The sequence below is a fragment of the Ylistrum balloti genome, unplaced genomic scaffold (assembly GCF_031769215.1).
Source record: "Ylistrum balloti isolate Yb309-2 unplaced genomic scaffold, AGI_CSIRO_Ybal_v1 Utg371026, whole genome shotgun sequence".
NCBI lineage: Eukaryota > Metazoa > Mollusca > Bivalvia > Pectinida > Pectinidae > Ylistrum > Ylistrum balloti.
Window position 1 is genome coordinate 52,319 of NW_026782570.1, and position 25,334 is coordinate 77,652.

General features: G+C 34.2%; 2 protein-coding genes and 1 pseudogene across 2 annotated transcripts; 2 read left to right on the forward strand and 1 right to left on the reverse strand.

Annotated features, from left to right (window-relative positions):
• Window positions 1-5,354: 5,354 nt before the first annotated feature.
• On the forward strand, window positions 5,355-9,657 carry LOC132560174 (uncharacterized). The gene is made up of 8 exons (XM_060224826.1): window positions 5,355-5,475; window positions 5,744-5,848; window positions 7,173-7,271; window positions 7,887-8,034; window positions 8,268-8,395; window positions 8,502-8,632; window positions 9,066-9,216; window positions 9,437-9,657. Exons 1-8 carry the CDS (start codon window positions 5,355-5,357, stop codon window positions 9,655-9,657), a joined length of 1,104 nt encoding a protein of 367 aa, XP_060080809.1.
• A 3,988-nt stretch (window positions 9,658-13,645) lies between these two features.
• Window positions 13,646-14,599, forward strand: LOC132560175 (uncharacterized; annotated as a pseudogene).
• Window positions 14,600-15,829: 1,230 nt separating this feature from the next.
• On the reverse strand, window positions 15,830-23,915 carry LOC132560177 (histidine N-alpha-methyltransferase-like). Its single transcript, XM_060224827.1, has 8 exons — window positions 23,745-23,915; window positions 22,614-22,752; window positions 21,650-21,752; window positions 19,813-19,916; window positions 19,344-19,421; window positions 17,817-17,987; window positions 16,826-16,983; window positions 15,830-15,838 (listed from the first exon to the last, which is right to left on the reverse strand). The coding sequence occupies exons 1-8, from the start codon at window positions 23,913-23,915 to the stop codon at window positions 15,830-15,832; spliced, it is 933 nt and encodes a 310-aa protein (XP_060080810.1).
• Between the last annotated feature and the right edge of the window lie 1,419 nt (window positions 23,916-25,334).

Below are 25,334 nucleotides of genomic sequence, written 5' to 3' on the forward strand. Positions count from 1 at the left end.
ATGAACTTCACATTATTTGTGATAAAGTCAACGCATGTATGTTAATGCTGCTCCCTGAAATTACGCTGATTTTGGTAAGTTTTTGCAAAGTTACATATTCCGAATCGATGACGTCACGATATTTACGACGGGGCCATGTTCATGAACAGGTTGATGTAAAATCATATATATATAACCTTGTATTCGTTTATGTTAATACAGTAAAGTTCTGAAAGTGAGTATCCCGAGAGTAACTTAATTTATTTTTGCAGCAATTTTGTTGTTGCCATGTTGTTTTTAGAGCATATAAAGGTTGAGTTAATACTTTAGATGGATATTATACACTTGTGTCTAGAAAAAAGTAGAAATCTGTTATAAATGTGTTTACAATATTATGGATGGCGTACATCAAATTTACTGTCAAATAAGAGAATATTTTTGATTATTTTAATGTATGTGTACACAACAAGTCAAAGACCAGATCATCTGTACAGTACGTTCATTTTCCAACAATATCTTGCCTTTCATTAGGCTCTTGGATAGTTACCGAAGTAAGGTGTAGACCGGCATATGTGTATAAAACGAATCTCTGGAAAGAACAGCCGATTGTGGATTTCGTTGGTTGACCTTTAGTAAGTACCTGGATTATACAATACATTGCAAAGAACAAGGACAGCAAGTAAGATTTTTATGTTGATATTCAAGCTTTTTTAAAATGCAAAACTACATTTGTTCTATTCATATTGTATTTAGTCTCTTGTGATCCCGGTTAAAAAAATCCTATAAAATGTTTCTGCTCTTAGTTTACAGGTACAGATGGTCATATCAAAATGACTTTTAGTATGCATGATTTTGTTGTCACAAATTATTAAACGAGGTTATTTTTCTAAAAAAGTATGCGTACATACTATAAAAGGATCTATGTTAGGTTATTTAAACATGTGTTTTTAAACTACATTATTTAATGACGTATTAACTTTTACCTTCTCTTCATATATAATTATATATATATATAGATGTGTGTGTGTGTGTGTGTGTGTGTGTGTGTGTGTGTGTGTGTGTGTGTGTGTGTGTGTGTGTGTGTGTTTGTAATAATATACAGTGGGCATACATAGGAAACACATAGATTAAACATATACTAACTTACAGTGTATACATATAAGAAAAACAAAGAATTCAACATGTACTAAGACAAGTTGGTACACGTGTGAAACACCAATAATTTAACATATACTAACTTACAGTGGGTACACATAGGAAACACACAAAAATAACATATTCTAACTTACAGTTGTTATATTTAGGAAATACAAAGAATTTAACATGTACTAACTTACAGTGGGTACACGTGGGAAACACAAACACATACGTATTCTAACTTACAGTTGTTATATTTAGGAAATACAAAGAATTTAACATGTACTAACTTACAGTTAGTACACGTTGGAAACACCAAGAATCTAACATATACCGAGACAAAGAAGTCACGCCTGGGAAACTACTGTTGATTCATGTTGGTAATAATAATTTATCATTTACAATCAAACTTCTTGTCAAAGTTTTTGACCATTCCCAAATCTTATTCTTATACATATTACTACTAACTGACCCTTTTATGAACCGAAGTTTTTTCACGGACCATAAACTAAGATAGTCAATGACACTTTATGATTCGAACAAAACATTGACCTGTACTGTACAAGTATTTTCGCCCCACGACAAAATTTCACATATTTCAATGAAACGTGCTGCCTGAATGGGTAAGGTATGTTGACTCTATAGTATAGTCACCATTCACCGATAATAGGTTTGATTTATTATTATTGATTAGTAGTATACTGATTCTACCAGGGATTTAATTGAGAAATAACATATTTCTTCGTGATACATGATGCTGGTCGTGTTTGATGCTCGTTGGTTTTCCCGTTGGTTCCTTTTTTGTATAATTTATTCTCATTTGAGAACGTGACATTACTTACTTGAATTAATTAATGCTTACAAATTGAGTGTCGTCGATAACGCAGGAGGCGCTTAATTTACCGGAACACCTGGTCTTTTAATCTTTATATCTTTTTCAGGATACACCGTGTAAATATGTTTTGGTTATATTTCTTAGTTTTGAGTTTGGATTGTCCTCGTTCTTCCCTTCCTGTAAATCATATAAACCACTATCAGGATCGTCTCTGTGTTTCAGCTTGTTATTGCTCCGGGTCAATCGGGTAAGTGGCCAAAGAACCTTATATAGGCTACGATTTAGGATATTAACATATATAACGATGTTGCTTGAGTTTTTAACATTGACAGCAGCATATAAAACTTAGGAAAATCTAGGTTTTGTATTTTTGTATTAAATATGTCTTCAAACATCCAATTGTACAATATATAACAATGCAACTACACATTTATATTACATAAATAACATTTGATTTAAACGTATCGTAGCAGACACTGCGCTTAAGGATACTAATCATCGGGTAGTAAGAAATAATATTGGACAAACTTTTTTAATCACGAGTTTATATCTGTTTAATCGTTCTTTCCCTGGGATATGTTTTCAGAAGATTATCTGTTTTAGTTTACATTGCGAGCAGGGCATTTACACCTTTCAATACAGCACTGATATTTCTTTAGCTCATCAACAGCGAGTACAACATTTTTTTTTTTTTTTCAATTCATAATAGACATATATGTTACCAGTACATTCTTAAATATCAGTCTTGTTTCCAATTGAAATTGTTAGAAATTAGATTTCGAAAATAAAAAACACAGGAGACTGTTGATTTAAAGAATGGCAATGAGATTGCAGAATTGCCATATATGTTTTGTCTGTTTTGAAGTATACTATAATAACTGTTTGTATTTATTTTCAATGTAGTATAGTTGCACAACACATTTCGGTTGATGATATAATTATGCAGTTTGTATGAACATTTGAAGAGATGGAAACATCTAGTCATAATGCCGTGCACATTAGTGATACAAATCTTGTAATGATTGGAAGGCTGACTCGGAATTACCTACAAGAGATGGATCTGTTTTTTTACATCAACATTTAACAAGAAACCCGCCCGTCAATTGTCAATAGGTGTTGAGGTCTTGCCTCCGTTTTCCCCAACAGCAAAATGAGAGTCTGTCGGGCTTTCCTGAGATCCTCAAGGACAATTTTTTGCTAGGGACTACCTCATTTTAACAATTACACTAAAGGATCTGCTGCTAACTTGATGATTTCTTCGTTGTTTCGCTTTAACAATTATATGTGAGTGGGTAATGTCATCCTTTTAGCCCATCATCATCAGATGGAGGGTCATTCAAATCGCTCTGCGTCGTAGTCCGTCCGCCCGTAAACAATATTTGCTATCGCTATTTCTTTAGGAGTACTTGATGGATCTTCCTCAATGTACACGTGTAGCTTCTCCTTGGTCCATAGTTATGCCCGCTTGATTTTGGACTGACGAAAAAGAAAAAAAAATAGAATGACCGACAGGTAGCCATCTTGGACTTTATTCGGTGAAGTTTATTATCGCAAGTACTTAAAAACAGAAAGGATCGATCTCTCTCCGGAAAGGATGGATCTCCCTCTAATTTCGTATGTAGGTTCCCTTTGGTCTCTAGATGTGCCCATGTAATTTTGATTATGATTAGAGAAAAGAAATGGCAAAAAGGCGGCCATCTTGGATTTTTGCAATCGCTACTTCTTGAGACGTGCCGATTGGATCTTTCTTAAATTGCATATGTAGGGTACCCTTAGTCCCTAGATGTGCCCTGCTGTCCATTCATCCAATAGTGGGTCTGATCAGAAAAAGTAAAATGGCCAAAAGGCGGCCAAATTTTGACTTCGAAAGTTTATTATCGCTATTTCTTGAGAACTACTGTGAAGATATTATAAAGATTACATTTATATGTTCCTATATGTCCCTAATTGGGCCGTTTTGAGTTTGAGAGTGTTAAAAAAGATAAGATGGTTGAAAGGCAGCTATCCTGAATTTTGCCGACTGCTATCTTGAATTTTGCCTAGTAAAAATTGCTATTTCTCATGAAGTACTGAATGCATATCTCTCAAATTTAGTACGTATGTTCTCGCCTTGTACATGTTTGATGTTGGAACTGTTCAGAAGTGAAAATGACTCCCAGGCATTTGGATGTGTCAGCTTAAGATTATCATCGCTTTTTATGCAAAGGTATTATCATTTAGAGCGAAAGCAGAGAGGAAAGGGTAATCTGACATAAATCATCAAGAAAATACTGATGTGTCAACATATCATAAAACAAACTCAAATTCAATAAAACTAGGGCAAACTATGATATATTTACACAGCGACTCCTGAAAAGGTACAAGGAAAATATTACCACACTATCTGTAAAAACAAGCTTCTAATTCATTGACGACCTCCTCCCGCCTATCGCTATCTAGAAATGGAATATTCACATTAATGAAATCGAAATCGTCACACTTAGCACACAGCTTGATTGAAGCTATGATAATTTCGTTGTAGGGACTTTCAACCCAATCGATGGTCCATATTATATCTTAGCCCTATATAACGATCCCCAGTCAAAAAGAATTTTGGGATGGTGTAGCTTTTTTGCGGAGGGCACACAAAAGATTAGGTATCGGCTTGATAACGGCTAGTATTTATATTTTGTGTACATTTTGCGTGCCCTAATTTAGGGTGGCCTAAGAAGTCATCATTTGTTAAAAAAATTCTGAGAATTTGAACAAAGATGGGCCAATATTTGTTTTAAAATAATCCATTCGCATATAAGCATATAAGGTTATCTTATTTTTCATTAAGTTGAATGTTCGTTTCTTTTAATTCTTAGTATATCAGGATAAAACAGCTGTATGAAACAGTTCGATTCCTCATTTGGTATGCTGATTCTATCTTTGTTTTAAAAATGTATTGGGAAGTGTTATTCACAAGTATATGTCATACAATCTTAAAACTCCAAATATGAAAATCTGGAACATACTACAGAAATTGGACAATTTACAAATTTAAATTGCACAATATGTGGTGTATAATGCAATAAAGCATTTTAGTCAGTATTTCAGTAAATATATTCTTAGAGTTCTACAAACGCATCGGGGACACAGAAAGCCATCATGGTGGAAAACAACGACTACTGTAAAAGTTGACAATTTATGCCGTTTGTGTTAGTACTTAAATCTATCAAACAGACCAAGCATACCATTCGATCAACCTAAGACATTATAGTTATCGGGGCTTTTGAGTGAATAAACATGAAACATTCTAGTCAGATTTTCGTACTGATATTCATTTCATCGTCTCCCTGTGTAAGCACATAAACGGTCTATTAACTATAAGCGGTATTTTTAATAATTTTTTGTTAAGGGGGTTTTGAATTAAGCAGACATGACGTCTAACTGTGAGCTGCAAGGAGTGGTGTACAATGGGAAGCACGGCTACTCATCTGGAATGGAGAATAGTAGAAAAGTTGTACGGACTGCAATCAAACAAATACTGCAATGTGTAGGTAAGGAGGACAAAATTTTATAAGGTGACTGAGCATATATATGTGATCGTTGAAAAATAATTTTGGGTGACACACTCCAAAGAAAGAGATTTGTTAGTACAACTCGGTCTTACTCTAAATAAGGATTTTATTTTTACAAAAAATAAGAATATTTATTCCGAAAATTTCAAGAAATATATGTATATTTAGAATAATATACACATCATGTATATCATAAAAGACGCAACTGTCTGGTAATTTCCAATTTTGTTATATCACATTTTACAAGATAATTTGATGAAATCAGAGCATGATCAGTCCAGAACGATAAGTATAGCAGAGTTCGGCGCTGCTGACGGAGGCGTTTCACTGGAACTCATGGAAGCTGTGATAGGTAAGTGCATATAATTTATAGTTTGTTATACTGAATACGTGCATCGGTACAAAAATATTATAAACATTTATTCTTAAACACGTTTATACACATCTATCTTTAACATAAAAATTAGACAGTATTTTATTGATAACCGATCATGCATGTTATGCCATGTCATTCTCCTTGTGACAAAATTATTGTTAAATCATACGTATTTTGAAGTAAAGTGTAAATATATCTTGTCATTTAACCGTTTCTTAATATATAGGGCAATGCACTATATTTCGATAAGTTATCTTTATTTCTTTGATATCTAACGTCATTACTCATGATACCTTGAAAAAATATGATGACTTGAGTTTAATTTATTACTTTATCTTAACTGTATCAAATTAGGCTTTTGTACTGAATCGTATCTTATGTAAATTCTTGCACACTGATATTTGCAATCAGCTGAAACGACTACAAAAGTATGCATATATTAAACAATCACGGCGAACATGGCATTATTCTAGTACAGTTTGAACTCTGCTCGGTTTAATAGACCAGTCGATTGCAATCTTATTTTAACATTGTTACATCGTATATACCAGATATGAAGATTTGTACATGTATCTGTATCTGTACTTTACATTCTACTTTTATCTAAAAGCTTACTTTAAATTGATATACCATTTTAAGTATTATCGTCAGAATTGTTAAAAAAATACCATAAACAAAGGCAAAATATAAGCAGAGGAATAAAATACACGCAGACTTTGAAAAAATACAAGGATAATAAAACCAAGTGTTCCTGAAAAACCAGCGTAGTTTGCTTCATTCATGACAACCGACATATAAACCATTGTTAATCCAAGTAAGTAATGTCACTTTCTCAAATGATAATAAGGTATACAACAACAGACCAAGAGGAAAAAATAACGAGCATAAAATTTCGTCCTTGTTAGTCAAACAAAACATACGTAACTATATGTTGTAATTGATGACTCAGAAGTTTAGAAACACACATACATTCATACACCGTGATATATACACTGTCCGACTAAACTCTCACGTTTGATACTATAAAACATACAAAAGTGATGCTATGATGTCTCACTCTCGTTAAAGAAATCGGTAAACAATATCATACATGCAACGTTTTCATCAATCTAAACAGAAGTTTCCAAAAGTCATGCACATCCTTATCTACATTTAGATATTTTATTCAACAGTTTTTACTCTGATCAATATATCTAAACTTCATTAGTAGTTGTTAAACTAAACAGCGGCATGGCACGTTTAATTCATTAATCGACTATACAAATCCAATTCATCATATGTGGGGGTTCAATTATTTCAGATCATATTAACCAACTATCAAGCGGTATCCGGGATATTACCATTGTGTATGAAGATCAGTTATTTAACGACTTCAACGTATTGTTTAAAACGGTCAATGGTAAGTCACCTTTTTATTCTTTAGCCGTTTTTTGTTTTCAGGAAATACACCACCTTCAATTAGTATAATATATAGCAAAATCGTGTTTAAAATTGAAAAGAAAACAATAATCAAGTCCTCTTTGCTGATATTCGGTAGTAGTAATTCCGATGAACGTTATCATATTTAATGTGGTTCAAAATCATCTTTTCTTTTTTTAATACATATCTGGTATTGCTTTCTTAAAATAAATAAACATTTAAACATGGAATAGGAAACAAAGTACATTTGCATATTTAAGTATAGTTGTATAACATCCAAGTGTGAATATATTGTATATATGAAATAATTTGGACATTGATGTTAAGAACACAGAAGAAAAAAGCAATCAATGAAGAAACACATGTACCTTGGGGTTTCTGGAAGTAATCCAAATTTGAAGGATTGTAGACATTACATCTACAACGTACTAATTGATCCAAGTAATGAAATGAGAGCAATAGGTACATGTATAGTTATTATATTTATTAATAGTATCAATAGTAAATGTTTTAAAAACCATAAACCCATAAGATAATACATTAATACAGCGGTACAATCATAAAACCTTAAATTAAATATTATATATTTGTCTAGCAGTCGGTTCTGATATGTGCATGGAATTGTCCGCAAATGATAACGTACACATCCTAGCCAGTGCAACATCAATGTACCGGATTTGCCTCCCAACTGGTTCAGTCGATCTAGCATTCTCTTCAATGGCAAACCAATGGCTGAGTAAAAAGTAAGTTAACAATCGGAACTCAATTTCCTACCTTCGATGATATTTAAAACTCAAACCGAGAAGACATTTTCAGATTAGATTGAATTGATTAGATTTACCTGCTGTTATTTGAGTCACAAAGCTTAATTTACATGTTCAAAATAGCTGTTTTGTGAGATGTTATTGACTGGCCTGTCTGTTGTAATATCCCGCTGAGTGAGTCATTAGTTTTCTTTTTCATGCCTACTTTCAAGACCCTGTGATATCAATGACGGGGTATTCCAGGATGATTGTAACAACGATGAACTGGAATCATTCCGACAACAATGGCAGATTGATTGGCAACAGTTTTTGTGGTGTCGTGCTAAAGAACTACGAGAAGGTAATGTCAGAATCTCAGTGCAAGTGAATAATTTTCAATAACTATTCTTATTATTCTCCTACTCAAGTTTATTATTGTTTACTATACTACAATATTCTTTCCTTAGGGGGATACTTAGCTGTGATTTCTTTTCTGACTGACGAAAATGGCCGCCGTAACGAGCATGCGGGAGAGGATTCGTATCATATTTTCTCCGGTATCTGGAAAGAGTTTCAGCAAACTGGAAAAATCAGTGAGGTAACATTGAAAATGTATATCAACTGAAATTGAAAATACTACATACCCGTTCCTCCATCGTCGTAATGAAATAGTAGTTATACAGCGTAAAATTATTATGCATATTCTTGAGGTAATTATGAAATATAACAAATATTTTTGCCGTCTATTTTTTTTTTATTTGTTTACTTTTTGTCATACATATTTTCATCACACAAATTTAAAATCGACAATCGACGCCGAGCAATTGCTAGACGAAATATCAAATCATTTCTGCGTCAGATTAAAAAAAGCATTACAAGTTTAAATGTAAACCGTCAACTGGGATAGTTCCGGTCTCTAAGTCGAACTCGTTATGTAGTATATAATCAAATGTTCATATGTAACACTTATTTTGGTAATGTGATCATTTTTTAAAAGAATTTCACAGCTGATATCATTGTGTTATGATTAGGAAGAGTATATCAACACTTCGTGTGTGACGTACATACCGACCGAAGCAGAGCTGGTGCAGCCGTTCCACACCGACATGAACGGATATCTAACTCTAGTTTCGTGTTCACAAAAAACTGTTGAGATTCTTCCTTGTCCACCAAATAACACAAGTAAGTCTCACACCGAATTGAATGAATTGTTAAACATTTGTTGGATACATTTATTTAATTGATGCTGGAGGAAATTTGCATAATGAATATGATATATTTTTTGATAATTTAACAAATTAGTGAAAACTTATTTGCAGATTACAATACCATATTTTGAATAGTGATTAACTCCGCCAAACCTTTAATCAAAACAGATTTGAAGAAATTATTTACTCTGCAGGTATCGAAGACAGAGAGATGTTTGTGGACAGATCACTTTGTTGCATCAAGCCATGGTTATATAATATCCTGGTGTCTGGTCTATCCCCGGACCGAACTGATGCTGATAAGGAAAGACTACTTGATGTCTACTTCAAGATGCTTCGAAATATCCTCATGCAAATGACCACGTTCTGTCCTATTATCTACAGAACTGCCAGTGTGATAGCCAAACGTACATGATTATAACCGAAGCATTTTTCTTTAAAAGTGAAGCAGACAATCACTAAAGATATTTTCTGAAAAAAATCTTGGATGTATATTTAGGACAATGTTCTAGGATGGATGTTGACCACCAATGAAGTTCATCAAGCAAACTGTCCTATATGATAACAGTAGTGTAAAAGACAGACACTTCTCACATGATCCCGTTTTGCTTTGCAGAACTCTTGATTGACAGTACAAGAAAGTGTTTTGATTCTTAAGTGTTACGACAACATAAGCATGCACAAGTTTGGATTTTAATATAAACGTGTACACAAAGTACAACATAGAAATTTATACACATTGTATACATAAGTCATAGATGCATGATTCAAAGTTATGGAAATTTCTACAAGGCAGGATTAACGGCCTGATTAATATATACTTATTACAATATTTATGGTGGTTCCATGTATTGCGTGTGTATGAACAACCGGAACATATCAAAATAGTTTACCCTAAACGCATTCATTTTTGTTTACTTTGTAATTATGACCGGCCGTCGCACGGCCATAATTCCTTAGAAACTTGATGTCACCATTTTACTATCCAAGAATTACTAGGACACTGGACAGCCATCCTATAGTTTTTATTAGTTCAATCCTGGTATACATTACAAAAGTCACCACCTCACTTCCACAACCACAACCTGGTCCAATCTCTAAGTAAGTTCTCTTTCCGGGGACTGACAACCCCTACATATATATATATATATATACCAACTCCTAGTCCCTAGTAGAAAGCACCCCTTTCATGGTCCCTAGGGCTTCCTAGATACTATGTCCTAGAGGCAGGTTGTGTTTCTTTTCTAACTATAACTCTTATTTACAAATTAACTATAATATGTATGTAAAATATGAAAAAGTTGTAATTTCCTCTAGTTTCTGACAATACCCAATTCATACATCTCCATTTATATAGCTAAATGATAGTTGAGAAATATAATCTTTCAGGACATTGAAATTACAGTTATACTCTAACAACTTCAGCCCTATACTATACTTTAAATTATAAAAATATCTTTGGAAACTACATGTTTCACTCTTATTAACTGTGCTATTTCTCTGTTCATACAAACTATAACTTATAAGTACCAATACATTATATTTATAAAACAATCACACTCCCTTTCTCTATGCTGGCTAAACCTTTCATCTCTTATCACCAACTCTGTAGGACATAAGCTGGGTCATCCCTTCAACCAGGGGAAGTAGGCACAGCATGACTCCTACTGGCCAATGCTCCATGGTGTTAGTTGCACTCTTATCTATATCCTCTAAACAATTTAATTCTACCTGTCATATAACTATAACGGGTTCACAAAATATACAAGCACCAATGAACACCTGTTAGATATACACAATAAGGCTAACGAGTATCATACCGCGAGTTCAGTTTCGGTTTCGTCTGTCTGAAGGCGTTCGTTTGACAATAACCGTCCGGTAAAATTATCCCTTTTCCACCACTTCATTTTATTGGTATTATGATAATAAGTAAAATCGATTTGATTTTCAAAATTAATACTAGTTATCTGTTTTTATATTTTGTGTACTCATCCGTGTAAGTTTTAATTTTAAGTATTTGATGTTTGCATTTTTCCAATATGTTGCATATGTAGCAATCTGTCTCGGTTAGGTAAATAATTGTACAGATGATATACGGAAAAAATAAGAATGTTAATGGTACAAAGTAATTTTTCAAAAAGAAGTCCATATGTTCTTTCGACATATAGCCGAACAAAAGTGAAATAAAGCCGCTCACCTACCTCTTCCACACCGCATAATGCCATAATGTCACAGAATGCGCAACACAAGTGTCAAATTAGTTATTTCCGCTATTCATGAGATACGCTGGAATATTATACTTCATTACCATATATACAGCCGGTCACATGGTCATCTTGGGTGATTATTTAAACATTGATCAGCTTTAATTAGACATGAATGCAGGAAAGGAAAAAATCGATGATGCGTGTCGGCGCTGAATTTTCATTTAAGCAGCTGGCATTTATAGATGTCCAGGATTATATATCCATAGATATGATGCTGATTGTTTTTAGAATGTGTTCATAGTACTTTCAAACCATAACATCTTCGTGTTTTGTCGTTGTTCCCTGCACCACATGAAATCAATTCAACGTAAAATATCGTTCGCAATTTATAGAATATCCGAGTAAAGCAAGATTTTTGAAACAATACAATAAGATGACAGTAAATTATCATGTTTCTGCTTGTATCAATCTATACGGATTAGAATAGTGACAGTCCTCGTATTTTTTGACTTCGGTAGTCGTTTATCATGGATATACCCTAACAGGTATCCGTTTTTATATATCCTTTACAGGAACTGCCGGGAGTATAATTAGAATGTACCGCCGTCAATATTACAGGAGACCCATGAGCTTTAGAAGAAGTCGTTTGAAGATTTTTAATATTTGAACCATTTGACCATGAATTTGGTACTCATTCATCCCAGTATTCGATGCGTGTAATAGCTGCACCCTGAACCTTTTGAATGTTGTGATGAAGCCGTTTAGATTAAACATATCTGACCCCTATGAAGTACAAAACTGGTCAATGTCAAACATATGAATAAACCTAGTTGTCCTTCATCCCATCATTTTACATGTTCAATATAAACACTCTGGGCCATTTTGGTTATTGAGAAGAAGTCATTTCAATGGAAAAAATGCAGACGACGCATGACGACGGACAAAACACGATGGCTATAGGTTATCATAGTCCTTTGGTCAGATGGCCTAAACTACAGTAGTGTGTTTCACTTATGCGTAATCCATTTTGAATTAAACAGTTTCTGCCGACAGACAGTAGAGAAAGCTAGTGGGAACTTCTACCAGAAGCGAAATGATGACATAAATGAATGTAATGGGCAAGTCGAAATCTGACTTTTTGTTAGAACTGTATTAAGTATAGTTAGAATATAGTATGCTTGTTCCTATCAATACAGTGGAGTGGGGTTCATATGTCGTTTCTTTTATCACGAGATGAAGGACTCTGGTTAGGATATAGATCGAGACATATGGAAAGCCTTAAAATGTTTCAATGCTTGGCTTATCTATCTATTCTTTGCATTGATTCCTTGTGTTCATACCTGAAGTTCTTCATGTCTGTCACTGAATGGCAATCGTATACGTCCACGGAAATATATGCAGAAAGCAATGAACATCTTGGAGAGGCTTAGACGCATCACAAGTTTTCAGCATGTTTCTTTCAATTTAAGATTAAGATTTGGTATAGAAATATCAAGAAAAGGTGGGAGGCTATACCAATTGATGTGATTTTACATAGATGAGCTATTACAATTGATCTCTAGGAGGAAAGTATTACATAGTGTACCTGTGATCATATCTATCAACATTTTGATATAATCAATATACCTAGTTAGAAGCAGAGAAAAGAAAATTGAAATAAATCTCTTGGAATATTTCTGGCGTTCTGTATATCTAACATTTCGATGATACATTTCAACACGTCATTATCATAAATTTCTCTGATGTCTGGACCGACATCTGCATCAACAGTGAAGATGGTCACCGTAATTCGGCTAGCGTCAATTCGAATGCAATGATGTCGCCATGGAAACGACTTAACAATTCGCGAGTATATCGGGAATTAAATCATGAAAAGTAACATATCATTATTTAAGAATTGTTGATCGATATTTTTGGTTATGGTTAAGTATTGCACAAAAAAAATTCTCACATGCCATTGCATATATGAAATGAAAGGAAACATCATGTATTATCAGAAAATAATTAGACATAAGCATCGGCGATCGGCTATACCGTAAAATCGTCGCATTTGTTTTCTTATTAATAATTTTCACTGTACAACCAACACTGACCAAATTTAATATTCCAGATTTTCGTAATGTTTGTCTGGAAGAGTTGTCGTTCGTGCGGGAAGGTATATCGACTTCCGTTTTTTTTCTAAACAATCAGCTGAATATGGGGAAGGACTATTGCTCAGTGTTTGAGTGTCATAATTTCAGTGGAAGAGTAGGCAAATATGGGACTAAAGTGACTTTACATAAAATTCCTAAGGAACAGTATACAAGAAGAGCCTGGATTCGAGCGATCAGTAGGAAAAACTGGATGCCATCAAGTTACACTCGTGTGTGTTCGGACCACTTCATGGACGGTGTTGGCCCAAACTCTCTCAAAAATCCATATGTTGCAATTAGCCAATTTATTATAAACCTAACAAATCTGTAACATAATTGTAATAATAATATATTAAGTATGTATATTATGTATGGATAAAGAATATAGCAAAATAATCACATAGTAAATTATATTCATATTTATAAATTTACTTCAAAAATCATGCAAGGGATAAATATTAAGGCCTGGGAGTTTTTAATTTGGCTTGCACATTTAAACCTATGAATCTGTGTCTATAACACGTAGATTTGTTGATCATATTTCATCTATAAATATTTAATATAATTATATTTAATGCTTTACATAAACATATGTGCAATACTAAACACCTGTGACCTGTTGTTTTTTTGTCAGCTATGCACAGGTTCAGCTGTCCAACTCTACCGCAGAACTTTGTATGGTACTCCCAGTAGCAGCAGTAGTGTAACAACACAAGCCACACAGACATGTCAGTCATGAGTGAAACATTTTGGCACTGAAGTTGTGATGTCAGAGTTAGTTATAGAGAGTATCAGCCACTCCAATAATTTGATCTTGTTTTATACTGGTCTACCTGACATCAGAACTTTTCATGCCTTGTTTGAATCGCTAATGTAACAGGGTGCTGATAAACTTTCTACAGAAGCTATAGGTGAAATGAATACAGATGGCTTGGGTCGTAAAAGGAAACTAAGGCGTATTGATGAGTTTGTACTTGTAATGATGAGACTGCGTCTTGGTTCATTAGTGAGGACTTAGAATACCGGTTTAAAATTTCTGCCAGTACTGTATCAAAGATATTTAATTCCTGGATAATATTCATGTCTGAGTGCTTGCAGTCTAATGTTGTATTACCACAAATGAATATTCTTCAGATGCGAGTGTCACAGTGTTTTAAACTGTTTTCTGATACAAGAATTGTTCTTGATTGCACAGAAATATTTATTCAAAGTACATTTAAAGCTGGTGCATTTTATAAAAGTTGAGCCCACGGATATACTGGCGATAGCATTGCATTTTCTCAGAGACCTCTGTCATGTGACAGCTATGAATCAAATACTTTTCAACATCTTAAACAGTTACTGTTGGGTAAGAATTAGATTGTTCAGTCCAACCACTACACAAATCAGTTATTGGGACTACATCATCAGAATAAGATGAAAATTAAGTGTCATTCACGTTTCCTTCAGGCCTACCGTTAAACGAATCACTTGCAGTAATCAGCCTTGCTTGAATCGTGTCGACAACACGCTGGGAGAATGTCAGTTTGCTACCGCTTGTTTTGAGGTTGTTTTGTCGCAAAAATCTTGTATTTCCGTTTTTGTATGATTGATGATATCTTCTACAGTTGTTCTGGGCGATATGGGCAAAGGTGAAGTGTTTATGACGAGATAATCCATCGGCAATATTTTTTTTTTTTTTTTTTGGAAAAAAACGCCCTTATACTTTAATCCCGGAAGTTGATATACCGTCCCGCAAGAACGACAACTCTTACAGGCATACAGTTACGAAAAGACGGAATTTTATGACTAGAGAGAAAATATGATTCATATATTTTTTAGATTGTTTCTTATTCGGAAAAAATGTAATTCAAAACGAATATCATGCCGACATAATAAAATCATTAAACTAAATTCTTTTGAAATTATTCAAAATTAAACATTTATGGAATGTCTAACGAGTTTCGTAATAATGAAACATCTATACGATGTTGTATAATTCACTATTTGATTATGCGTAATATGTATTGAAACTTTTTGTCATTTGTATGTCGTTTGTACAATATTCGGGATTGCTGTTGTTAAACATTGCTATTTCAGTTAAATTTAAGCCAGATTTAGCGAAACCTTTATGCCACATTCTAATTTATATTTGTGTGTAAAATATTAATCAGAAGACGAAGGTTAGTTATTTCTATGTAATCACGTAAGATGTATATAACCAGGTGTGTATATTTTAAACTATACGCGACAAGTTTTATGAAAAATTTCAGCGTACCTATAAAATAATAATAAAATTGTTATTTAAGCAAACAATTAGCAAACTATGAAGCAAGAAAACATTATATTCCTCATTTTTATCTGAGAAATCAGTTAACAGTTAGTTAAACTTACTTTCTAATACTGACATTCTAAAATGACAATAAGATATGTTTCAAATCAGGTTTGCACATTAACACGTTGATTAAGTTATTCATATAGGCATTACTTTGGAATGTTTTAGCTCTACAACAACAAAAAAACTTCATATTGATTACAAATAGGACAAACGTCTGTGAAATATTTACAACTGAATACCATCTCTTGATCCGCTGACATATGGTAAACACTTGACAAAAGTACTGATAGCGTACATAGCGTATACGTGTACACTTTTGCATTTGACAGAGTTACAATATATCATCATGCAAGTTTATTGCCAATAAATAGCGTTACATTGTTCTATATGAATTAACACTGGCTTTTTGTGACAGAGATATGATATCCTGCGATGGCCAACTGGTGTCCTATGTGATATCAATCCACTGTACATTCTCATGAAGAAAACAGTTTAACCAGAAAGGCAGAAGATTCTCGGAACAACCAGGATATAATACCAGTTCTCCACGATGAGAAAAAGCGTCTTCAATACAATAAAGACATATTCTAAAACTACAACGCTTTAAAAAGCAATATCTTGATATTAAACTGCAGGGGGGCGAGACTAAAAGTACATCCGGTACGAAAAGAGTTAACAACATATTATAGAAAATACCTTAATTCCATGTATCAACACCGACCAGTCTGGTTACCAGATCTGCATATTGATTATATGATCACACTTTCTATAGTTTACCTACATTTAACATATAACAATATCCCCATAAATCATGAACATTGGAGTGATTAACTATTATTCTGTTTTATGTTTGTAGGAAGAATTATATTACAACATGCATTTCTCTCACCACAAAAATATTCAAATAATACATTTACAAAAAATTACATGCTCAGCATTATCAACCCACTTGTCCACCAGTTGTAATCCGGCGCGCTTTATCAGAGTCTGTACCTGTGTCGGTGTATATTTATGGCTGATACCGGGCCCGTCGTGTAGATACAATGGTTCGCCCTTCGCCATGTTCACTGTGATACCTAATGTAGCTGTAACATAAGGAACAAAATTATGTAAGGTAGCGTTCTTATAAGCAAAATCAATTTATCACTACTGGTAGAAATTTAGTCACCAAGGATTGTCGTTACCACGTTTTAATTCATTCCGGTTCCGACACAAACATGTACTTGCCGTTGTTGATATCAATTAAATATCACATTGGTTTTTTTAGTCGCATCTTCGCTTCCAAATTAAGGCCCTTATATCACTAATGAGTCCCAGAAGGCTTAAATGAAAGCTGTATGATGAAGTTTAATGAAAGGTCTGGCCCTGCTGTATGAAACGCTATATTTCTATATCAAAGACGCTACTCTTGTTTTGGTACCACAGTAGACCTAAATTGAAAGGACTATTGAGAACACACAATCCTTCATATACCTTGTGAAAAAGGGTGTTAACAAATATTTACATTTTTTTTTAAATTTCTGATCAGGCTCAAAATAGAAGAAAAGGCAACCGAAGGGATCAAGCTAGGAACTCGATAAAATATCAACTACACTTAAAACGACATTAACATGTAATCTGAAAAAGTATCGTATCAACCTGTGGTTAGTTTTTTTCTCCTGTATCCGCTCTAGAACAACAAAGTTCGTTCGCTTTTGCTTTCGATTCTGCCGTGAAATCATCCAATATTTTAGAGAGCTAAAGTAATTGTAATCCAGTTTCCAATGTGTCCAATGATCAAACAATGAGGACCGTGGGCACAATTTCCTCACGCCATCTACAAGTACTAATCATGATATTTGTTGCGTTTTCATTTATGTTCATAATTTCGTAAGTACTTTTTACTGAAATATCTAAAGATCTCAACACATATACTTACGCAGTGTAAACGAGTTATCCCGCTTTGCTCTGAATATCACTTGGACAGAACTCATCTTATCTGCCGAGTCATCTTTGATGAATTCCACCTCTAAATCAAAATTGTCTGGGTTGATTGTACATTTCTCTTCTCGAATCAACCGCCATATGAAGTTCATAAAGAGCTGTCTTCCTGAATAATAAAATGTATTTCTAATTTAATGACCTAAATAAAGTATGGCACATTTCAATACATCAGTTTATGAAGTACCCCTTATGGTAGGAAGGGGCTCTAAATTGTAAACGGTCATTCAGTACAACAACCCCCCCCCCCCCCCCCCCCCCCCCCCCCGGAAGAACTTTAATATTTTTCATATTACTTTTTGACATGTCCCCCCCCCCCCCTTCATCAATCTTCAGACACTTAACAACAATATTTATATATATATATATATATATCAGCGGATCAACTTCAATGTCTATTTCATTATATCGCTAACCCTATTACCCATTTAGTGATGCAAGTCGTTTTCTCAATCGGTCAGGGAATGATAAAAAGCAATTCTTCATCGTGTATGTATATTTTTTCTACTTTATTGTAACAGGAAGTGCGTGTATTTAGAACGTCACAATACATTATCATATTAAGATAAACTAATGCAAGATATTGACAAAAGAAAGAATTACACGAACAGTCCTGAAAGAGAGAATATCGCACAATTGAATTGAAAATTTCTCAAGATCATTATGACGACCGTAAAATCCTCCGAACTTTTCACCAAATTGCATCATTTCCGTCAGTTCAGTTCACGACTTGCACTTATATCGTGATACAAGTAACAAAAATCGAATCAACTTAATTATTATTTATGACACATATTATTTCTTTTTTCTTCTTATAGCACGAGCCATGCAAGCGGTGAAATTAATAAAACGTGGCTTGCAGGTTACACAAACCTATAGGACTAAACGTCTACCACCTGCAAACGCGAAGATAGTGTAAAAGACACAAAAGTGAATATTGTCCTTCAAATTTTAAATTTATATTCAGTACAACAAAACAATGAAATAGAATACATCATACAGTCATATCGTCCTTGAAGGATTAGTAAGTGATGTTATGGGCCATTTTCATGAAGCTTAAAAAGCAATCAAAGGAAATCTGAAAAAAAATATAATAGTATAAATGTATATATGAAAAGGGGCAGTAGCTAAATGTTAAAACCGTTTAAGAAGTTTAATTTCCTTGAATATGCTGCAATGCAGTCAAATGCATGTTTCTCGCAGTAAATGTAATGTTGCAAGCTATACCCCCCCCCCCCCCCCCCCCAACCACCACACACACACATTTACTGGTTTCTATATATTACGAACGGAATATAGATTTACTTCGTGGGACATTTCAGGTGCATGCTCAATTCCAATTTAACAGTTACACACAAGAACAGTTACGATAAAGAATACAACAGAAATTGTCGAAAGAACTTGTTTTGTGGAGAATACCACGATGACATTTTACTCGTGTTTAGATATGAAGAAAAACTCTCACCATGGAAATCATTGTAGGCCTTCATGATATCATCTCTTTCTTGTGTTATATCGACACTAAAAATCAAACTGCAGCCAGCTGTAAAATAATAAATTGGTGTAAATTAACATAATAAATATATATTTCAACCTAACAGCACAACAAACATATGCTTTGAAATTTGAAATCAGAAAGGAACCGCTGGATGCCACGTAAGAGACGACTATGTTTGGGTGCCTTTATTTCGATCTGCAAAAGAAATACCTTCTTCATGTCTGCCTTGACACTAATTAGTGTGGGTTGCGCCAACTATAAGTGCCCTGTTGCATCCCTTTTAGCAATGTGATAGCACAGTAAGGTCTTCGTCAGTTTAGTATAACCAGGAGAATTACACAAACATAACAAACCTACCGAAATCACATGATATCCACTGATATTTCGTAATTAACCGACAATATTTATTCACATGAAAAAAAATGAAAATACGAACCTGTCATCACTGATTTCACTAGCTTTAGTTTTCGTACTTGGTCGTCAGGCTCTAGACTCTGGATACTACCAAACCATAGGATCAGTTTTGAACAGGTATATTGTCTGCAAGAAAGAGATGATCTGATTTACAATATCAAGTGCAAAACAAAATGACAACAAAACCAATAAGCGAAGAATGTGGCAAAATATGTGTCTAGGTTAAATTAACCAACAAACCATTAGCAAAATAAATAAATTAGCAAGACTTAACAGCGATATCGCCTGATTTTTATAAGAATTTCCTACTTCTTATTTATTATAATAGGATTTTGCCAAAATTTGGTCTGGCGGAAGTGGAATCGATTTTGGTCAAATGATGGGTTTTGGCCACTGAGACAAGGAGGACAGGGCCAATAAGGGGAATAGAGAATTGTCTTTAAAATCCTATTGCTCCAGTTAAGATCAGTGGATGTTGACCATAATAGGACGGATTAATTATTGTATATATAAGAACCAACTTTATTTATACAGTTGGTTAGTTGAAAGGGACGGGGCGCAATAATGAAAATAGAACAACACATTTAAAATCCTCTCCTCAAGTAGGACTGATTGACTTTTGCCCAAATTTTGTCAGGAATATTCTTGGGGGAAATGAGAATCAATTTTGTATAAAGGATGGTTTCAGCCTCCTGGGGTAAGAAAGATGAGGTCAAATATGGTAATCAGATCAAGTTATGCATAAGATTGTAGAGGCAGACTCTGTTTGAATGAAAGAGAACATATTATAAAGGATGCTATTTCTGTAGTATTAATAGGATGTTGTCAGAATGCAAATAAATACATACAGAGCAAATTTTCATTTTTTGTGTGTTCAGATTTAAAAATTAGAATCAATTTCAATGGCATTTAAACTTCTCTTTCCTCTATAGCGAACATAAATTTTAGACCTACCCACTTGCATCGAACACTTGCCACCCGATCAGTTTGGTCGGTCGGGTGGGAGGGGGGGGGGGGGGGCGCAGTGGTATCGCATTGGCCTTTCATCTTGGAACGGAGTGAAAAGTATGGGGTCCGAGCTACTCTAGTTTCCCCCACTGGAACACAGCTCGCGGGCCCGGGGCAACAAGAGTGATTAATATAAGGTCAAAGCTTATTTCGCAATTGTTGTAAAATAAAGTTTGTTTATATATATGTTATACCGAAAACGGCAAGTTTCTATTTGCATATATCATGAACAAATTTGACGACTGTTCCGTTTAACACAAATGGTTTATGACTGTACAGGGATATAAAGATGTCCTGATGTGTTCATTAGGTCCACAAAGAATGAAGGTAAATGGGAAATTGAATCATAATATATATTGCAATGGTATTGAGCTTAGAACGCCTAATCGGCAGTTAAAGAAGCTGCAGGTTTTTGTTGTTAGTTTTAAGTATTTTGTCGTATTTACCTCTTCTCATACAGTTACTTCTCTTCGTTTCATATATCAGATGGAATTTGTATGTGATGAACACTTAAACACGGCAAGACTAAAATGTTATTGCGACGTGAATAAATTGGTAACGTTTGTTATTGTTAATGTGGAATGGAAGGAATATTCCACAGCATTTATTGCTACATTGTATATGTGAAAAAGCACACCATTAATGTTCTAGGTGATCATTACATAAGAATATATCATTTGCAGCCATGAAGAGAATAAAAGAATCTGGTTAAACAAGTATACCATTGGGGTGTTTAGATATACAATGTAAAAACTGCCTGTCGACGGTGATGACAATAGTGAGCAGCGAAACTGGAGCATTACAAACTCTCATTGGTCTACAGGATTTTTCTTGGAAAGACTCTTGCTTACTTTATTTCTGCGATACCAGTTTCGTAGTCAGCACTAATCGGGTTGATATCCAGTTGCTCTGCATATTCATCAGACAGCTTCTTACACGTGTCTAGTAACATTTCTGAAACAAATCAGAGTAAAATAAATAGCACTATATATAATGCAAGTACAAGAGGTACCTGCGCCTCGGTAGCAAGAATACCAAATAATGTCTGGCCATACCGCATGTTCATTCAATTGCTCATAGTGAATTTGTTGTTTTACGTCACACAGAAATGCAAACATTATCATTTTAAACAGAAACTAATGAAATACGTAAAATGTACTCGCATGTCAACCAGTGCAGTTATGCACAGTCGTTGAAACAACGTTGCGTCATTGGAATATTGACAGTGAAATAATGCATTATTCTGCGAAAAACACTTATGGGTTCTTTGGTTAACTCCCTCTGTTGTGATTAACTCCCTGCATATTAAATGAGTTCGTCATCCCCATACAACAGCATCAACCTCTCCCATTGATTGTTATGAATTAAATGAATGCGATGCATATGGTAATAATCGATATTTTATCGGTTTATGCATGTCACATGCCAAAATGGCGAAGTAACGAGTGGTCCACCAACGTATATTCATGCCTGAGGGTGCACTCTGAGTGATATAACAGTACACAGATCACTTTGCACACACGTGGAATATATTGAGGCAAATAAATGATGTCTGAAAATTAAGAAGTATAGGATATGTAAACAAAGTTAAATATCGGTAAAGGTTACGGATATATTTGATTAGGTTTAAAATGGCACTAAAGTTTAAATATAGTGAAAAAGCCACTTTGGGCTCAGCTGTATCACTTGAACTGATGCAAGGTTGAATTCGACAAGTCATGAGAAATCTTCACAAAAACAAATATCATATGTATATCTTTTTGTGATAAATAGCAAATACGAATGTGACGTACAACATCTATGCTTTATACCTACCATGTGAAATATCAACTGGATAAAAAGCCAGATGACTTTTCGTTTTCAAAATTTCATCAATAAACATGCGTGTTTTCTGACAGTTTCCGCTTCCCATGTCAACCAGGACACTGTTGTTCATGTCCAATCCAAGCATATTCTGATAAATAGAAATTGATTATTAGTAGCGAGTATTGTACATTACAACAAGCATTATTATATATGTATCCTCATAACCGAAAAGTGATAATGTCAACTGATGCCTGAAAGTACATATCCTGGAACTCCTGGTCTTAAACTAATTGTAATGCTTTTCAAAAGTCTCAATGCATTTTTTTTCATATTTTGCTCCGGTTTTATGGAATTTTAGTTTGGACTAGGATCATGTTGCCATGTTTTTTTTTTTTTTTTTTAGTTTGTTTCTTATGAAAACTTCCTCAAAACATACAGAATATTTTCACAGAACTACTAATCAGTAATACAAACAGTCGTCAAGTAAACTTATCCTTAAATTTTATATTGTGAAATTGCCATTTGTTTTAACTGCTACCTTTATAGGCCAACTTAATTTAGGTTAGTACAGCATAATTACCCTGGGGCTTTACTTTGTTAGGAAGAATCAGTATAATTTTTTCCCATCAAGAACAGTCAATAATCCGTTTAAATCTGCGAACTTTACAAATTCGTCATTTTCATTGGAACCCCTTTTCTCCACAATGGTACAAGGCGATTTTCCTTAAGGACGTTTTGACAATTATGATATATTTTCACTTTTTTATTTGCCACATTTAGGCCATAATCTATATACGTAATGCTGTTGGCTCATATTTAGGTAACATTCATGAATACATTAAGAAGGGGAAACAATAAAATGTAAAATAAAAGATTCGTAGTTCTGCTCCTATGATGTCATAGAAATGTAAATAGTACATGATGTTTGTATAAATACACCAATGAGCAGCAAGTATTACAATAGAGCATTCGCCGCCATAGCACAACGTCGTTTGAGCAAAATAAGCCGAAATATACGCAATCAATTTGGCAAGTTAACTATTCATTTAGCGAATGGTGGTTACTTTTTCACAAATTAATCTCGGACAAAAAGTTACGTGTATGGTATTTAGAGGATACCAGTTGTTTTGTTTTACTCACCGAAATGTGAGTTTGCAAAATTCCCAGTTCACACCTATGAAAGTAGTAGTTTTCGTTTTTCTCCAGGCACATGTCATTCAGTCTCGATCCTTCATTGTCGTAACGATACCATGCAGGGAGGTATTTAGGTGTCGATTGCAGCCCAATCACCACTTCTTTTTTCATATCCATATTACTGAAAGGACATCGTTTTAACACACATTATTTTACAAATCTTGTTTACGTTTTGTGGAAAACGATTTAGTGTGACTGAACAATAGAGAGCAATGGATGACAGTGCCAAAATGTAATACTCATGACATAATGGACAATTTCAGAGATAAATTTTTTTCACATACAGATCTAGTTGTTTAAGTCTTCGTCTTTCCTTAAATCATACTTTTAGTGATGTATGCCTTTGAGAATTACACTTTTTGTTTTGATGATGATTTGTTTTAAAGATATGAGCTGTCGAATATAACACCTACGGATTTGGTTTGCTCAACAACCAGAATGAGGACACCACAAAGAGATAGATTTAGATCGTCGTGTTGACAAAAAAGCATACTGTTTTTGATTGTGAAAACATTGACGTGTTGAGGATGTATGAATGTTGCTATTTAAAAATGGTTAATTCACAATAGGGGATTTGAAATCGTCACGCTCATCAAATAGCTTGATGGTTCGCTGCCCATGTTGTTTTCTTTGCAGAAAAAAAGATCTAGATAAACGGCTAATGGCTGACGTATATGAAATGTTTTTGTACTTGTTTTCTAATTCTGATTGGTATATACGATGGACGTGGTCGATAATTATTCTCTTATTTAAAAACCCGTAGCAATCAAGGTTTCTATGATCATTTTCAATAATTAAGCCACGTTTGAAAAACAGGTCTGCCAGAAGGGGGATGCAGTTACTTTACATGTGTATACCGATAATCTGTTGGAATTTCATAACATATGTGATACCAAAACCGTGAAAATAAAAATGCACAACGGTGTGCATAGGGTTATTGCAACACTTTCCACAATAGATCTAATTGAGTCTCTTCCGCTTTTAGTTTTTTTATACGGGTTCAAAGTTTCTAATGCAATACCCGGTTTAGTGAGAAAACTTTAATATATATTGTCTATAATAAGTATGTAGCAGGTTTTGCCGCTTTTTGTTCCGCAATTTTGAAATGTCTAATTTATGAAAAAATCAGTAAAGGTGGCTTTTGCAGAGGACGTTTTATTTGCATCATCAATTATCCTGCTTTCTGATGGAGTATCGACGACAGGAAATAGTCTTGACCAGTTAATTAGTTTAATAAATGATCAGAATTTTGACATGTACACTGTATTTACATGTTTTCCCGTACATTAACTCGAATAACAAATTGGTACCTGCCTAAGCTGAGGTCTTTAGCTGGATTACAATTAAAACATTATCGAACGTTTTATAACAAATTGTAAAACAAATTCCACTTGCATACTAAAGTGTATTCATATAACCAGTATACATATATATATATATATATGTGTGTGTGTGTGTGTGTGTGTGTGTGTGCGTGTGTGCGTGTGTGTGTGTTTGTGTGTGTGTGTGTGTGTGTGTGTGTGTGTGTGTGTGTGT

Excerpts from the sequence above, each read along its gene's own strand:
- LOC132560174 (XM_060224826.1), top strand. The coding sequence starts at position 5,355 with ATGACGTCTAACTGTGAGCTGCAAGGAGTGGTGTACAATGGGAAGCAC. Across the intron at positions 5,476-5,743 it reads ACAAATACTGCAATGTGTAG|ATAATTTGATGAAATCAGAG; the intron begins GTAAGGAGGACA and ends ACATTTTACAAG. Across the intron at positions 5,849-7,172 it reads ACTCATGGAAGCTGTGATAG|ATCATATTAACCAACTATCA; the intron begins GTAAGTGCATAT and ends CAATTATTTCAG.
- LOC132560177 (XM_060224827.1), bottom strand. The coding sequence starts at position 23,915 with ATGGATATGAAAAAAGAAGTGGTGATTGGGCTGCAATCGACACCTAAA. Across the intron at positions 17,988-19,343 it reads GGCCTACAATGATTTCCATG|GAAGACAGCTCTTTATGAAC; the intron begins GTGAGAGTTTTT and ends TTTATTATTCAG. Across the intron at positions 16,984-17,816 it reads GGATAACTCGTTTACACTGC|CTACATTAGGTATCACAGTG; the intron begins GTAAGTATATGT and ends CTTATGTTACAG.